Here is a 17,782-nt window from a genome sequence, read left to right on the forward strand (position 1 = left end):
CAGAGACCACCCAGGACTCAGAGCTACCTGTCACCAGAGCACCTCTGCTCCCTGCAGGGACACTGAAATTTGGCACTCAGGGCTTGGGCTGAGCCCTCAGCACCTGCAAGGGCTGGATCCCCCAGCACAGCTATGGAACAGCAGAGGTGGAGATGTCCTCATCAGCAAAGTTTCTGGCTGCATGCATGGTATCTTCAGCCTGGTGCACAGCAGAGTTTTGCCCTGGTTTCTGCTGGGGTGACATCCTTTGGAGACCCTGGTACCACTGGGCTCGTTTCTCTCCTTCTCTTCCTGCTGCTGGTTGAGGCTGCCAAGCGTTTTCTTCCTTCCTCCCCTGGATCTGTGTCTGCATCCACTGCTGCTGCTGCTCCTGCTTCCCTTCAGAGGCTTTTTAAAAATTTTATTTTGACCATCAGTTGCATTTTTATAATATTTGGATCCTGCCAGTTAGTGATCACTGCACGAGGAGAGGACGATGTCCTTGTTCTGTCACCTGCTCACCAGAAAACCAGTTTAACCAGCACTCCAGTTTAACCAGGACACCAGTTTAACCAGCAGACCTGGAGCTTCCCCTCTTCTTCAGAGCACAGTGGGAAGCAGCTCCTTTTGCTGCTGTGCTGGATGCTGCTTTTCAGAGGTGATGGAGAAATGCTCCTTGTCCTTGTCTCTCCTGGGATTTCCTTCAGCACAAGAAAAAATTGGAGACCTGGAAGAAATGTGATCCCTAAGCCTGAAAGAGACCTCAGAGGAAGGGATGTCAGTCCCCATGGCAGCAGTGGGAGCCTGGCTCTGTCCTGGCCCTGGGGAGGGCAGGGGAACATTGGGAAGTGACCAGAGCAGAACTGGACATTGGGATAAAGCTGGAGCAGAGCTGGACATTGGGAAGTGACCAGAGCAGAACTGGACATTGGGAAGTGACCAGAGCAGAGCTGGACAATGGGAAGTGACCAGAACTGGACACTGGGAAGTGACCAGAGCAGAGCTGTGCTCCGGGCAGGAGCTGGCCCAGCGTTACATAACGCACCAGAGACACGTTCAAGTGATTAATTTGAGGCTCTGGCAGCCGCTTCCCTGTAATAATATTTTAAACATTACTTTTCCACTGGCCCTTGCCAGCGATCGTTATTTTGCGCTGTGGAGGCTGTAAAATTTCACTTCAAGGATGGGTTTCACTCCCGTTACAGAATGTGTCTGGAATGTGCAGATGTTTCCTTCGGGGAATAGGGAGCCAATGGGCTCTAACACATCAGCCCTGCGGGGAGGACTCAACGTGCTAAGCAGCCCTATTCACAAAATCCCAAACAAACACACACACACACACACACACACACAGAGCCCGTGGAGCTGCACCCACTCCCGGCCCTGGGCATGGGAAGCCAGGGTGTGCTGGAGCTCGGGAAGGTTCTGGGCTGGGGTGGGCACACAGGGGTCCCTGGATGGGCTCTCACACGGTCCCACATGTTCCTGTTTGCTGGAAGAGTTGTGCAAACTTTGGCTGACTGGGTGCAGATAAGGTGGTTTGGGATGATGTGATCGCCGAGGTGCTTTCCAACCCAAATCATTCCGGGGTTCTGTTGGTTTTGAAGTGGAAGAGTGCAGGGTTAGATGGGATATTGGGAAGAAATTCTTGACTTACAGGGTGGTGAGGCCCTGGAACAGATTCCCAGAGAAGCTGAGGCTGCCCCATCCCTGGAAGTGTCCAAGGTTGGACAGGGCTTGGAGCAGCCTGGGACAGTGGAAGGTGTTGGGATTGGAACTGGATGAACTTTAAGGTCCCTTCCAACCCAAACCATTCTGGGGCTCCATCATTTACCTCCCACAGGTATCCAAGGGTTGTGCATCTCAAGGACAAAGCAGCTGCTGTGGATGTGCCAGAAGTTGAGAAAATGGGAAGATGGGATTTAATTGCACAAAAAAAAATAGTTTGTATGGAGAGCAGAGAAAACTGAAAATTGCTTTTTATGGAACAGCTTCAAATTAGGGAGCTTCAAATTAAGGCTGTAACCATCCCTGAGGGATATGTGGTGGGACTGGTCCTCTTTTAATAGGATGATACAGCAGAGCATTAATTTTTTTTTTACTTCTTTAATTTTCTCTTTCCTTATCACCTTCACTGCAAGGAAGGGGAGAGCAAAGCATTGGGACATCAGGTCCTTAAAGGATCAGTCATGGACACAGGGAAAGCTACAGAGGGACTTTGGAGGACAAGGGGGAATGGCTTCACACCAGCACAGGGAGGGTTAGATGGGATACTGGGGAGAAATTCTTCCTGTGAGGGTGGTGGAACACTTGCAGGGCTCGTGTTGCCCAGAGAAGCTGTGGGTGCTCAAAACTCTGGCAAGTGGAAGCTCTTATAGAAAATAGATACATTAAATAACAATAGATATTATTAAATAACAATAGATACGATAAATACAAGATAGGAAGGAGAAATGTTGGTTGTGATGAGCATGGGCTCAGCTCAGGCCCGTTGAACATTGACAAGCCAAAGAATCTTAAGGAAAAGTCTGTGGGCAGCAAGGCTGAGAAGAGTAAAGAGTTTTTCAAGTATCTTGGGAATGAAAGGAGTTAGATGATACTGGCCTGTTAATAGATGAACATGGTCAAATTATCAATGAAAATACAGAAAAGGCAGGACTGCTCAGTAAATATTTCTGTTTTCTATTTGGAAAAAAGCCAGGTGATGTATTTGTATCATATGAGGATGATGAAACACTTTCCACTCCGACAGTAACCGAGGAGGATGTTAAACAGCTGCTATTAATGTTAGACCTTCTTAAACCAGCAAGTTCAGATATTTTACATCCAAGAAATTTAAAAGATCTGGCTGAAGAGTCCTCTGGGCTATTAATGTTTGCTTTTAATGGATTTTTGGGCCTTAGGGAGATTCCCAGGGACTGGATCAAAACAAACATGGTGCCAGTGTTAACAGAAGGTAAATGGGGTGGTACAAACATTCAGTAGCCCAATGTCCTGATTTTCTGTCCCAGGGAGAAACTATGCTGTGCCTAGCATGGCATTAGCTAAAAATTAAAGGGGATGGTGTAATTAGTGGCAGTCAACATGGAAAATCCACTTATGGAAAATAGATCTCCCAAACCTCTGCTGCCTTTTAAGTAACTTTGCAGATGGAGAAGGAGAAGATGCTGACGTTGAGGTAATACACATCTGATTTCTGCAAGAAGTCAGAATTTGAATTCTGAGTCAAAGTTTTGAGTTTGACCCGATGTCACATGTATTTGTTAGGAATTGGAGTGAAAAAATCAACACTACAGATATTAAAGGGATTGAACATTGGCTTCAGAATGTTTCATAGAAGGATGGACTTGACCCAAACGATTGTTTGGGTTGGAAAACACCTTAAAGCCCATCCAGTTCCAACCCCCTGCCATGGGAAGGGACACTTCCCACTAGACCAGTTTGCTCCAAGCCCCATCCTACCTTTAAGGTCCCTTTCAACCCAAACCTTTGAGTGATTCTCAGTGTTTATGTGAGGTGGGAACATCCTCTGGAAGGCTGGCAGCTGCCTGCTTGGGCTTGACACAGAAATTTGTGTGTGATGTGCAGCGTTTGAGTTGTTGGGATAAACTATGGAAAGCAGCCCTCACATCAGGACTGCAGGGAAAACACAACTGGGTTGTGCTGGACAACCCAGTGTGGGGCTCTGAACGTGCTGCACTTTGCTTTTTGCTCCCAGTTCTCCTGCTCTGGGGATTTTCTGTCGCTGTGAACTCAGCATCAAAGCAGCACCGTTTACTTTGGGCTATTTTTAAACATATCAAGTAATCTGACGGCCCCAAATCCATGAGTTTTCCCTCTGGGAGGAAGAAAGTAAGCCAAGAGACTCATCAGCTCTCCAGCACAGGCTGTGCTGCAAAATCCTGCTCAGAATTGGTCTCCATCCTTGACAGCACTCTGCCAAGCCTGGATCTGAGTGGGTCTTCCTTTCTTCATGTCCTTTTCCCCATCAGTTTTTTCAGGGAACATCTCATGCTGGAGCTGAAGGATGTTGGTGAGAGCCTGAAACAGGGAGCCTCTTAAATGAAATGTTGTTGGTAAAACATATTGGAGATGAAAATCAAGTGGCAGACAGGGCTAAAATAGACACAAAACTGTCACAAAACTGTTTTTCTTCAGCAGCCACCAGGAACCTGGAAAACTCGGAGGTGTTGGAGGGGGCTGTTAGCTGAAGGGTGAACAGATTGGGGCTGTCAGCTGGGAAGGGGAAAGGTTTGAGAGGAATTACCTGGCCTGGGAAGGTGCAGTGCAGGTCTGGGGACAGGGGGAATGGGAGGTTGTGTTTGTGTCAGCACCAAGGTGGGTCCTGGCAGGTCTGGGGACAGGGGGAATGGGAGGTTGTGTTTGTGTCAGCACCAGGGTGGGTCCTGGCAGGTCTGTGTGGAGCCAGGCTGGTGCCATCCCCATCCATGTGCTCCATGAGCCTGCAGGAGGTGAGGCTGGGGAATTCGGGAGCAGAACCTGGAGCTCAGACTTTTCAAAGCGCTCAAAAGGAAATGGCCAAAACCCCCCTTTTGGTTTGGTGTGCTCAGCTTTGTGCTGCTCCAGCCGTGGGAGGTTCAGAGCAGGAGGGGTCAGGGATGTGGTGACACTGTCCTTCAGCCACCTCAGAGACTTTCCTGTGTCCCCTCTGTGTCTGCTTTACCTGCCCTGAGAGGCTTTACCTGGTTGCTGCTGTTTCTCCTAAATCCTCGGTTCTTTGTGAACTCAGGGCTTGGAACAGCCTGGGCTAGTGGAAGGTGTCCCTGCCTGTGGCAGGAGGTGGAACTGGCTCTCCTAAACCATTCCAGGATTCCCTGATCCCCCGAGGGCTGTTTTGCTGCTTGTGGCTTTGTTTTCCCTTGGTTTGTGCTGCCAGTGCCACACAGTGACTGTTCCTGTGTGAGAAATGGGAGAGTGATTTCCCAGCTCTTTGAAGAAATTACTTTTGATCTGATACTGCCTTATCAGTCTCACATTCTGTGAGCTGGGTTGTGCTCTGAATTGAGCTCAGAAGGTTTTTACACATCTCCCCGTGTTTTGGAGGAGTCCCTGGTTCATGGCTCTCATTCTGTGTCCCCTGTTCCTTTTGGGATACAAAACACAGAAACCCCAGCAGGTTTTTAAGGAACAGCCCCTTTCAGACTTTAGCAGTGTCTGCAGACAGGATGTGCTCTTTGAAAAGAATTCTCTGTGTCCCTTGGCTCCAGCTCCCCTGTCAGCTCAGTGACACATCCCTGTGATCAGTCCAGCATCATCCCGAGCCTCCTGCATCCTCTGGACCCTGCCTGTGGCTCCTTTCTTGTGTACTGCAGAATTTACAGTGCTGAGACTAAACAGCATTGGGGTTTTATTGTTTCTCACATCCCTGGAGGACAGCTGTCCAAGGAAAAGCCTCACTTATAAAATGAGTACTAATTGAGCAATAAAAAACCAGAACACAAAGATTATCTACACCATTCCCTGTCCCAGTGGTGAGTTAATATCAGTAATACCTAAACATTTATTGAAAAACTCTTCACTTTTGTAAGGAAGATTAAGCACTGAGTAGCTCAGCTGTGTAATCCCTAAATTACAGCTTCCAGAGGACTCCCTTTTTATGGTAAAATCAAATGTTCCTGGGCTCCCAACATGCTGACTTGGAAACGTGCTGGGTTTTCAGGAGAGCAGAGCTGGGCACTGGAATTGCTGTGTGTTGGCACAGGGTGTGGGCACAGGATGTGGGCACAGATGTGTTTTGGGGGAAGAAAAGGGATCTGCATGGGAATCACTTGGCTTCGGGCTGCAGGAGTCTTAATAGGATCTGCTTGAGCTCTGCCACGTGTTCTAGGAAGATACTTGGATTTATCACATCTTTGGTTGCTTTGCAGACTTTCCACGAAACAAATGAGTGTTTGCAGGGCTGACATTTCCCTGGCAGGAGCTGCAGACAGCTCGTTTACGTGCAGTGCTAATTACGGACATCAGCTTGATTTCAGTGTTTGGGTTGCTGCTTTCCCAAGCTGGAGGTCTCTGCTGTTCCCATCCTTTGCTGTGGTGTCACAGGGTGATGCCTGAGCTTTCTGCCCTTGTTCTGTGCCACATGAAGTCACCTCTTGGCAGTGAGGGAAGGACCACGGTCAGTGCTGGCTCCTGGTCACTCGGGTGGCTCAGAAGCTGGGAGGGACCTCTCAGGACGGTGGCCATCCCTGTATCCACCTCCCTGTCCCCCTGGAGCACCTTCCTGGGCTCCCCACGCACCCCTGGTGACACCCCAGTGTCCCCCTCCCCTTTGGCTCTGCTGTCTGGGTGTTGGGAATGCAGAGATGAAATCAGCTCAGCGTAAGAATAACTTGTAAGAGGAGCTGAGCTGTGGCTCCTGGATTTTGGGAGCCCCCTTGCAGCCCCTTGGCTGGGAAGGAGAGGGATGGAGCACATGATGCCATGGCTCCAGGACAGCCCTGCCAGAGCATGACATCACTGCATGAGGTAACACATCCCCTTTGTGCAGTGCCTGCATCCCTGCTCCACAGCCTTATTTGGGAAAGTCTGCGGGAAGCTGCTGCCTGCAGGGACGTGAGGAGCTGCTCCCGGAGCCACAGCTGCTCTGCACACAGCTCCCACCTACAGGGAGGGCTTATCCTGAACTTCTTTGGGGTGCCCTGGCCGTGGTTGGGACACCCTGGCTTTGGCAGGGGTGCCTTGGTTATTGTGAGGATGTCCTGGCTGTGCTTGGGATGCTCTGGGTGGGGTTGGAATGTTCTGGCTGTGGCTGGGACACCCTGGCTGTGGCTGGGATGTCCTGGCTATTGTGAGGATGTTCTGGCCATGGTTGGGATGTCCTGGCCATGACAGAAGTGCCCTGGCTGTTGTGAGGATGCCCTGGCTGTGGTTGGGATGCCCTGGTGGAGTTGGGACACCCTGACCATGGTTGAGATGCTCTGGCCATGACAGGGGTGCCCTGGTGTTGTGAGGATGTTCTGGCTGTGGCTGTCACACCCTGGCCATGGTTGGGACACCCTGGCTGTGGCAGGGGTGCCCTGTCCTGCATCCTGCAGGTGTTTGCAGCCTCACCTCCTGTGTCTGCTCCAGGGGGGGACTGTGTCACCTGGGGTGCCCTGAGCTCTCAGCTTCTCCCTCCTTCTCAGAGCACAGGCTCTCACATCCCCCTTTCCTGAATCCTGAATTTTCCTGAGCTGTGACGATCCTGTGGCCCCGACCTTGGATTTACTCCTGCAAACCCAAGGGTTTTGTTGTGCTGGTGCTCAGGAGCAGGATGAGGCCAGGCTGTGAGGTGAGGGAGGAGCTTTGCTTCATCCCCCTGCTCAGGGAGCCCACGGTGATGGAGTGACCTGCTCGTGGTGCTGCAGGAGCTGGGAGACACACCTGGCTCTGCCAGGGCGTGTTGGGAGTGCTCTGCTCCCCTCGGGAGAGCACAGAGTGTACAGAACATTGCAGAGATGCTCATCTCGCCTTGCATTTCATAGCAACAATTAGGATTTTGCTGTAGGAAGAAGAACATTCCATTTTTAGATGAATCTTTGTGAAAAAGTCTTTTGGGGCAAATTCCTCAGAGAGAGCCAAGGACTTGGGCCAGCGTTTGAAACTCATAAATCCACAATGAACAAATAAATTGTCATCGTGCTGTGACAGCCTCGGGGAGATGAGGGTGCTCCCAGCTGCCTGCCACCACTGACAGGCCCCTCTCGGTGCTGGGCTGCAGCTCCTGGGGGTGCAGCTGGGATCCTTTTCCCTTGGAAAATCCCTGAAATGATTGAAACCAGTGAGTGGGGATGAAGATGTCTGTGTGCCATTTCCCTCCTGTCTGTGTTGAAAGGCAGAGAGCTCCTGGTGCAGGAGAGTTGTGAGGTTGTTCCTGCCCCTACTGCAGGACCACACTGTTGCTCCCTGTGCCCAGCACACAGGAAAATCCGTGGTTTTTCATATTTCCATAACCATTTGTGGAAATAATCTCTGTCCTCACCCCTGCTGCTGCTTCTGCTGTGCTTTCTTGGAGAGGTGCAAGCCAAAAGATGAAGGAATAAAGGAATCTGATCAGCAAAAAAAAAACCTGTAATTTTTCCTGGCTCAGGCAGGCAAAAGCACAGAGAGTTTTTTCCTGCTCTTTTCTGAAAGTCTGTTCTGTGTGTCAGGCAGGATCAGCTCCACGCTGCCTTTTGTTCCTGGAGCCAGGGAAGGGTTTGCCATGGCAACGTGGGATGCAGCCTTTGGGCTGTGCAGGGCATCTCTGGGGCACTTTGTGGATGTGGCAGGTGGTGGAAGGTTCTGGAAGCTCTGGGCTTTGCTGTGTCTCACCAGCCATCTCACATGTCCCTGTGTCCCTTGTTCTCGGTGGCCACAGGGTGTGGAATTCTGGCTTGTCACAGAATCCTGGGATGGTTTGGGTTCAAAGGGACATTAAAACCCATCCAGTGCCACCCCCTGCCATGGGCAGGGACACCTTCCACTGTCCCAGGCTGCTCCAAACCCCAGTGTCCAGCCTGGCTGGGACAATTCCAGGGATCCAAGAGCAGCCACAACCTGTGTGATGGGATGAGAAATGGGAGCTTTGCTGGGAGCACTGCTGGGCTTTGCTGGGGGCTGTCTTTCCCTCTGGAGCTTTGCTGCCCCACAGAATCCTCAGCCCTGGTCGTGGTTTACAGACCTGGAGCTGCTTTCCTGAGCCGTGCTCTGCCCCAGCCACACGGGCTCCTCTCACTCAGACATTTCTCCATCTCTGGATGCTTTTCCCATTACTGTTCTGGCAGGGCTCCCTGCACCAAAAGGGCTGGGGAAGTTCTGCCCTCCCTCTCCCTCCCTCCCTTTTTGTGAGATGGAGGCAGAGCCCACAAATGACATAATGAGAGCATGACATCAGGCTTGGCAGCGGGGCCGCCCATACTCTGCTGAACATTATATGTTCTGTGGAATGAGGGAGCAAACAGCAGTGCCCCAAACCAGCCTGGCCACAGCAGTGTGCAGGAATAAGCCCTGGGCTGGCACTGAGAGGGGTTCTGAGCATCAGCAGGGGATGGGGTGGGTGGCACTGAGCCCTCTGCTCCCTCCCTGTCCCATCAGCAGAGAAAGGAGCCAGTTCTTGATGCCTTTTCCCCCAGAATTCCCCAACTCCATGGGCACTGGTGGTGTCTGTGGTGGATCCATCCTCACCCTCTCTGTGGGGTGGCTGTGGGTGTCCACAGCTCCTGAGAGGCTCAGGGATGCACCCAGCATCACACAGGGATGGAGCAGGGCTGGGATGGAGCTGAAGGCTCCCAAGGCTCAGGTTGACGCCCTCATTACTAAATATTCCCTTGTTTCCCAAAGCTTCACCTTCCTCACTAAACCACCTCCCTTTTCCAGAAGTATTTGAATCTTTCCCTTTGCTGGGCTGGGAAATGGAACGTGGGGAGCTCTCAGTAACACAATTTGTGTCCTGCACCATAGCTGTTGGTGAGTTTTGGTGCCCCATGTCCCACACAGTGACGTTGCATGGCTCCATTTTACAGTTCTTTTTACATTTCCAGGTCCATTTGTGGAAACTGAGGCAGGACTGAGAAGTTGTGACTCGTGGCTGCCCTTTTCCAGGAGGCACAGCGTGTTCCTAAAATCCCCCGAGCCACAGGAAATGACATTTTTCTTTCTCCTCTTGAGGAGGGCGTCAGGCTGTGTGTGCAGAGAATGTCAATGGAGAGCCTTGTTTGCTGCTGGCTTCAGCTCTGCTTTGAACCTGCTCCGAATTTCCTCCAGCCTGGCAGTGGGCTGGGAAAATACAGTCGTGGCAGTTTGTGGTACAGCCAGGCTGAGCTCTGTCCCACAGCCTTTGCCTTGGCTTTTATTGCTCAGTATTTCCTGGTTTATGTTTTGTTTTTTTTTTTTTATCTGCAGCCCAGCTTGGTTCACAGCTACCTCTCCCATGCCAGGAAGGCATAGGATGATTTTCCATGGAGAGGGAGCAGTGGGAGAAGGCAGCTCCTTGGCTCCCACTGGATCCATCACCATTCCTCACTTCTCCCAGCTGTGCTGTCAGCAGGAGCTCTGCTTCCCTTGCAGACCTCCAGGAGGTCAGGGGGGGTGACAACTGAGAGGTTTTATAGCAGTTCCTCATGGGATCAGGAAGGAATTAGCAGGGGAATTGCCCTGGTTTGGAGGTACCTGTGGATGTGGGAGACAGGTGAGAAACAAGGGTTTGGGATCCTTGGGCTGCAGCTGAGTTGTAGTGAAGTGACAAAGTGTCAGGGCTTGGCTTAACTGCAGCCTGCAGGGGTTCAGCCTCTGGAGCTGAGCCCCAGCTCTCCCCTGGGAACATCCCTGCACCCTGAGGGTGCTCGGGTGGGTGAGCTCAGCTCATCTCACCTGGTGTCTGCTGGGCCATGGGTGTGCAGGGTGCCAGCCAAGGTCCTTTAGCAGCAGATGAGCAAGGAGCCCTCTCCAACCATGAGACACAACAGTGCTGGCACCCCAGGGACACGATCTGAGTGTCCTGACACCTCCCCAAGGACAGGATCTGAGTGTCCTGACACCTCCCCAAGCTGCCCTTGCCCCACACTCCCCCTGCAGCCAAGGAGCACCTTGGAAGAGGCTCTTGGAAATGGCAGAGCCCTGTTTTTGTAGCAGCTGAATGGTTTGTTTTGGAGGTTTTGCTTGTCTGGGCGAGGAGCAGGAAGGCATCTGAGCTGAAACTCCCATTTCCTTTCTTTGGACTTGAGGTGCTGCCTAAAAACGAAATGGGCGACTTCCAGGTATTTCAGAGGAGGAGGGAAATATTTGTGCTGGTGTCCCTGCAAGGTGGCTGGTCGGAGGTCTGGTCCCCCTGCTCCTTCCCCACCTGGGTGCAGCAGGGACAGAGGAATTCAGTGAACACAAAATGCTCCAGGAGAGGTGGGGCTGAGCGAGGCTCTCTCCTGGCTGGGATTCCAGTCCCAGCTGTCCCTGTGCTTGTCTCCCAAATGGGAGCTGGCAGCAGGTTTGGGGGTGACTTTGCTGTCCCCTGTGCTGAGTGTGGCTCAGCCAGGGATGCTCTGTGCTCTGTCCCAGCTGCTCCAAGACAGAGATCGCTGCATGGTTGGATATTTTTGTTAACGGCCTTTATCTTTTATTTTGCACATTTCTTGGATTTCTGCATTGGTGTTGTTGGTGAACTCTTGTGAATCCACTCTCAGCTTGGCAAAGAACTCCCAGACAGCAAAATCAGGGAAAAACCTTCTAAGGAGACATCCATCCCTGTTACTTATCCCCAGTTTCCTGGAATCGCACGTAATTTTCCTGCCAGTTTGGCAGAATTATTTTCATTTGAATAAATGAAGTTTAAATGTCAGATCAAACCAAAAAATACTTGATTAAGGGGTAGAAATAACAGGTGAGGCAGCCAGGAGAAATGAGAGGATGTGTTTGTAGGAAAAAAAGGTGAGAAAGGAGATGGCAGGAGAATGGCTCTGGTGGCAAAGTGTGTCCAGCCCTGTCCTCTCCTGGGAGCTCAGCCAGAAATCCATGAAGGATAAAAACCTCCCATGGGCTTGGAGTTAAGAGTTTTTTTTGATGCTGCTAAAAGAAAGTTTAGGCCAAAAGAGATTTTTCTGAAAATGAATAGTGAAGTTTATTGGGAACAAGTGGAGGCTGATGAGTGAAACTTTTGCTTCTTCTCTGACTGCCATTTAAATTTGGGGAGGAAGATGATGGGTGAGGAGAGAGCTGGGCTGGATAGGGAGAGTTTGGTTTGGAGCTGAAGGCTGTTGGTGTTACTGTGAGCAACTGGAGATTTTTTTTTTTTAAGCAATGTTCCTTTTAGAATGACAGTCTGTCCTGATTTCAAATGGAAAATATTCTTTGTTGCTTCTTCTTCCATTTTAAACTTTTCCAAAGAGAGACAAAAAGATGTTTAAAACGTAGAGTTGACGCATCAATTGTGTAATTACTGATCAGGGCTTTGGCACCAGAAACACACTTGGAAGTTCACCATAAATTTTTCTCTGAGTTAATTACTACTTGAGTCTAAAGTACTTCTTAATGACTTCTTTGAACATAGATTAGACTTGAATATCTTTTAAGAGGATGCATCACATTTAGTGCCACGTGTGGCATGGTGAAATTGCTGCAGGTGTGCTGCAGAGTGGGGGCACATCCTGAGACTCCTGGTCTCTTCTTACAGGTTATATGAGCAGCAAATGCTTGATGGTTTTGGGAAAGGTGTTTTCTTTGGCTGGGAGAAATGCTCTGCCTTCAACACACCACGTTTCCAGTCTGGATTCTGGCTGGAGTTTGGAGAGAGGCTCTTTGGAGGTCTGGTAATGGAGGTGTGACAAAACGGGGTTGAACGAAGGCTGAAAATTTATTTTTTTTCCTTTCCCTAGGGATCTTTCCAATAACAGGATCAGTGGTTTAGATGTTGAGCTATTCAGAAGCCTGACTTCACTGGCAAAGCTGTAAGTACTTGCTGTGCCCCCCAGTCCTCCCAGTTCCCCCCAGCATGGCTGAGCTGGCTCGTGTTGCACTGGTTTGCTTTGTTATTGCTCCCCTTCACCTCCTGAGCCCCACCTGGTCCTGTCCTTGGGCTCCTTCCCTGAGGTCTTCAGCTGCTCAGTCTGGTGATTTGGGAATTATTGGCATTTGGAGTTGGGCAGGGTTTGACCCTCTGTGCTGCTGGATGGAGAGGAGCTCAAGGCCAGAGGAGGAGAATTATCACAAGATGTCTGTTGGTACCTAAAGCCCTTAAAGTTACACCTTCCACTAGCCCAGGGTTCTCCAAGCCCTGTCCAGCCTGGCCTTGAGCACTGCCAGGGATCCAGGGGCAGCCACAGCTGCTCTGGGCACCCTGTGCCAGCCCTGCCCACCCTGCCAGGGAGAAGCTGCAGTGAGGAGGAAATTACTTCTAACATGATAAACTTTTCTCTCTTTTACAGAGATATAAGCCACAACCAGATTTCTACATTAGAAGATGGAATATTTGATAATTTATTTAATTTAAGTGAAATGTAAGTTCATCTTCTTTGTTTGCCAGTTCTTTATTTAAACCTTTCTTTGGAATATCTCTTCCTTTCCTGGTGGGGTGGGAAGGCTGTGCTGACTTGGGGAGATACTGGGCAGGTGCCCACCCAAGCAGCTGCTTTTTGGGGTGTCTCCAATTCCTTCCTCAAGCTGTGTCCTGCTCCTGGGTCCTGTTTTCCCTCAGTCCTGAACTTTTCCTGGTCTTTACCTCTGTCTCCTGGGTATCTCCAACCTCTGCTGCTGCCTTTTTTTTTCTCCCTGGCTTCTCTCCCACACCAGCTCTGCTGAGGTTCTTGTCTCTGACCATGCTCTGGGTCACCCTGTCCTGTTTGCATGGTCACACCCTGGGACTGGAGCATCCAGTGATTCCTGCAGCATGGTAGGTCCTGACTGAGGTGTCCGAGCCGTTTATAGATGTTGTCCTTAAGTGATTCAAGTTTTTGGGTTTTGTGTTTTAAAATTGAAGTCTTTTGATGTTATTTGAAGGGAGGTGAAGGGAAGCCACACATTTCTAGGAGGGATCCCTGAAGTCACAGCACAAATGGCAGTTCTCCCTCTGCATGAGCCAAAGGATTAACCCTGTGCAAGCCCTCCTGGCAAGCGAGAGAAAAAGCTCAGCCCCACGTTGTCCCTGAGGACAGGACACAGGGAGCAGTCCCAGCTTTGCAGTTTGGCTCTGGAAAGACACAAAGGCCCAGGGTTGGCTCCCAGGAGCCTGTCCCTGCTCAGCCTGGTGGCAGAGTGGTGCTTTCAGCCCCAGAGTCGGGGTTGAGCCCTGCAAACACCCAGCCCTGCTGGCATCAGCTCCACACACAGCTCCAGCCCTGTCCTGCTCACAGCTGAGTGCCAAAGGCTGTAATTTGGATCCAGCTTAGCTGCAATTAAAGTGTCCCTCTTTTCACTGAGCTGCCACACGGAGAAATGATCATTGACTTTGCATTTCTTTTTTTTGACAGATCAATTTTATTCTCTGAGCTGTTTTTTTTTTTGATGGGGCTGTAAATAGTCTCCTGAGCAGGAGAGGCTGCCCTCATACCCTGGGGCTCTTGCATTGCAGATTATTTTAGATATATGATTGTGTCTGTCATTTACTTCTAATTGCAACAATTATTTGTAGAGTTAAAAAAGTACTTGGAGTACTTGCCTAATTCTAGCCTCTAGAAAAATCACGTTAATTATTGCTTGATTCCCTATTCATTAACTCCTCTCCCAGTTCTTCCGAAGGTTTTTGGTGGAGTGGCACAGATGGGAACGGGGAGGGCTCAGCACACTGCTGTAATTAAGGCTTAGCACATGTCACATTAATCCCTAACTTGTTCTGATCTCCCTCTGACAGAAACTTAAGTTGGAATCCATTTGTTTGTGACTGCAAACTGTCCTGGTTGCCCCGCTGGGTGGAAGACAGAAAAGTGAGAGTCCTCGAGGCGTCGGACACGAGATGTGCCCACCCCCCCGAGGTGGCCAACCTGTCCCTCTTCGATGTCCTGTCCCTCAATGCCACCTGTGGTAAGGAGAGGCTGTGGGGAGGAGGTGGCTGAATGGCAGTGATGGGCTCAGGGCCAGCTGGGGGCTCTTCAGACCCTGAGTGAGCAGTTCTACTCCAATGAAATGTTGGTCACACACTCTGTACCCTTAAGGACCAAGGCAGTCACACCAGGGCTGAGATTAGCCCTGACCACAGGACTCTGGCTCTGTGACCTGCAGCTCGGGTTTTCATTCTCCCAGGGCTTGAACAGGCTGACCTCAAGCACTGAAAGCTCATGGGAGGTGATGGCACCTGGGGACAGGCTGAGCTGGCTCTTTGCAGGTGGCAGGGCTCCACTTGGGGAGTGCTGAATGAGCATTGCCCTGATGTACAGCCACAGTCTCCTGCTTGGCCAGGAGAAATGTCAGGCAGTGAATCCCTGGAACAGGGTGAAAAGAAAGAAAACTAATCCTGCCTGGATGCTGGGTTATTCTGGAATAGGAAGGAGGGAGGGAGAGCAAGGGCTCCCTATGGCAGGCAGCAGGCATCTCCTTTAAACTGGGAGCTGTGTGTGACAGGAGCATGCAGGGATCAGAACCCAGAGCTGTGTGTGACAGGAGGATTCAGGGATCAGAACCCAGAGCTGTGTGACAGGAGGATGCAGGGATCAGAACCCAGAGCTGTGTGACAGGAGGATGCAGGGATCAGAACCCAGAGCTGTGTGACAGGAGGATGCAGGGATCAGAACCCAGAGCTGTGTGTGACAGGAGGATGCAGGGATTGAGGATCCAGAGCTGTGTGTGACAGGAGGATGCAGGGATGAGGACCCAGAGCTGTGTGTGACAGGAGGATGCAGGGATGAGGCTGAGGACCCAGAGCTGCTGGGAGCCAGCTGAGCTGCCTGGTGAGGCACAGTGTTCCCCAGGACCAAAATCCAGGTCGTGGTTGTTCCTCTTCCCCCAGCAAAGCCACTCCAGCTTGCAGCATCTTGCAGGAATTATCAAAGAGAAAAAAACACTTGGCGCTCTTACTGCTCTTGATAATTAGCTGTTCCCTCTTGAACTACTTTAAGCCAGTGTGGAAACAATAATGTGAGGTTGCCTTCTGGGTAATTCAGTGTAATGGGAGTAGGCTGGGACAGCCTGCCAGCTCCTGACAGTTCTCAGTGACCGGCAGGGGATGAAGAATGACCAGGCTGGTGGTGCAAAACAGAGCAGTTCCCGTGCCGTGCTCCTCTCGGGGGACTGTTCTTAGGAGAAGTGGCTCAGCATTTGCAGGAAGGCCGTGGAGGAAGCTGGACATTTGGATGGGTTTGATCTGGGAAGATCACACGAGGCTGGAGCTGTTGAGATGTTTGGGGGAGGTGTTGTAGCAACCAGCAGCAACAGCGGCGCAAACGTGGCGGGGCCGCGTGGGCAGAGGCCGAGGGAGAGAGGCCCTGCCTGGGTGTTTGTGGCAGGGAAATGTCCCACCCTGTGCAAGCACTCGAGGGAATGAGCTGTTCCTCTGGGCCTGGGGATGTTGTGGTTCTGTGTCCGTGGTTGTGTGTGTCCCTGTTCCCTCTCCATGCCCCTGTTGTTCCTTCCCATGGGCATCCCTGCATCCCCCTCCTCTCCAGCACCACATTTTCCTGCAAGGAGGGAAACTCTTGTTGGCTCTCCCCATGGAGAAAGGTGCCTCAGGGAGTGAGCCTGCTGGAGGCTCCATTGGTGTCACCCCTGTGTCCCCAGTGTGCCACTGCCCAAGGGTGTTTGGTTCTGGATTTGCTGCTGGAGGTCCCAGGCAGAACGTGGTGAAACATTCTGCACTGACCAAGCCAAGGTGCCACCAAAGCACTCCCTTCTGCCATTGTCTCACTTGGTAGCAAGTCCTGTGGGCTCCTCTGAGTGTCAGACTCGGTGGCTCCATGTCCCATGGGAGTGTCAGGCTCTCCAAAGCCCTGTTTTATTTACTGAGTGCTGCTGCTCCATAAATCTGTGTGACTGGCTTGTTATTTCTGTCATCACTAATTAGCATAAAGGGTTTGGAAACTGTTGCTGGGGGATTAAAGACTTCCCAGGCAAGTCTCAAAAAGGAAATGCTCAGAGTAGGAGCTGAGCAGGAGAATTCCATTCCCAGGAGTGTGGGGTGGTTCTCTTGGAGGGTCTCACCAATCCATGGCATCCCAGAGTCTGTTTTGCAAGAGGATCTTCTGTTCTGTCCTGCAGGAGCTCAGTACATCACGTGTCTGACAGGCAACCACACTGAAGAAGCTGAGTTTGTCATCCTCTTCACGTCTGCCCACCCTGGAAACCTCACTGAGGAGACCTGCAGTGCCCTCTGTTACTCCCAGGACCAGGAATATGGGGGTTTCAGCTCCCAGGGGCAGTGTTTGTGTGGAACTGCCCACGAATCAAACTCTTCCTCTGGCTGTTTGCCATTTTGCACTGAGCATTTGTCTGGGCAGGGCTGTGCTGGCCCCTCACTCGTCCCCTTGCCCTTCCAGGCACAGCTGCCTGTGTCTTTCACAGGACTCCAGCCCCAGTACAGCCTGGACCAGCCTGTGCTCTTCAATGTCAGTATTCCCATTGCTGTCAGCACTTTACTGTGGGATTTTGGGGACCACACTGAGGTTCTCAACACCACTGGACACACAGCTGTGCACAGCTACGCCTTACCTGGGCACTACAATGTCACTGCCACCATCCTCGTGGGCTCCAGGCTCCTGTATGAGCAGGCAGAGATCGAGGTGGTGGCTTCACCCCAGCAGCTGGAACTGCAATGTCCTTCCCTGGTGATGGCAAACGAGAGCCTGGACATCAGGATCCGCAACAGAGGCGGCACGGGGCTGGCCGTGCTCTACGGGATCACTGCAGAGCCTGGAGAGCTGGCCAGGGGTGAGCCGGGCTCCTGGGGGTGCTGGGGGGGTGGCACTGCCTCCTGGGTCCCCCCTCTGCCTCCCCAGCCAGCGGGGGGTGACTCCTGTGGGCGCTCCAGGCTCCCTGTGCTCTGCTCTTTAACAGCAATGGGGTTTGTTGGCTGCAGGGCTGGGACATTCCTGCAGCCTCTCTGCCCAGCTGGGGTTGGGCTGTGTGGCACATAGAGAGGACATCACCCTCGTGTTCTTTCTGCAGCAGTTCATCCCATGTGTCCCCCTGAGGGCTTGGTTTTCCCTGGAAACAACCACTGCTACCAGCTGGTGGTGGAGAAGGCGGAGTGGCTGGAGGCACAGCGGCACTGCCAGGAGCTTGGGAACGGGGACCTGGCTTTTGTCAGCAGCCCCGACATCCAGAGCTTCCTGGTTGCTCATGTCATCAGGTGAGTGAGGAGGGGAAGGGTTGGCATCACTTAGGGACAGGTTTGGGGTTCCTGAGGGCACAT

The 17,782-nt window shown here is 51.6% G+C and overlaps 1 protein-coding gene across 1 annotated transcript in view; it reads left to right on the forward strand.

The window, feature by feature from the left end:
• PKD1 (polycystin 1, transient receptor potential channel interacting) overlaps positions 1 to 17,782 on the forward strand; it is a 77,625-nt gene that overhangs the window by 17,948 nt on the left and 41,895 nt on the right. Inside the window, exons 2-6 of the mRNA XM_014886359.2 lie at positions 12,324 to 12,395; positions 12,873 to 12,944; positions 14,294 to 14,463; positions 16,630 to 17,298; positions 17,536 to 17,719. Coding sequence (XP_014741845.2) covers positions 12,324 to 12,395; positions 12,873 to 12,944; positions 14,294 to 14,463; positions 16,630 to 17,298; positions 17,536 to 17,719 — 1,167 coding nt within the window. The remainder of the gene's footprint in view (positions 1 to 12,323; positions 12,396 to 12,872; positions 12,945 to 14,293; positions 14,464 to 16,629; positions 17,299 to 17,535; positions 17,720 to 17,782) is intronic.

Source organism: Sturnus vulgaris, chromosome 16, assembly GCF_052056855.1.
Source record: "Sturnus vulgaris isolate bStuVul1 chromosome 16, bStuVul1.hap1, whole genome shotgun sequence".
NCBI classification, from domain to species: Eukaryota; Metazoa; Chordata; class Aves; order Passeriformes; family Sturnidae; genus Sturnus; species Sturnus vulgaris.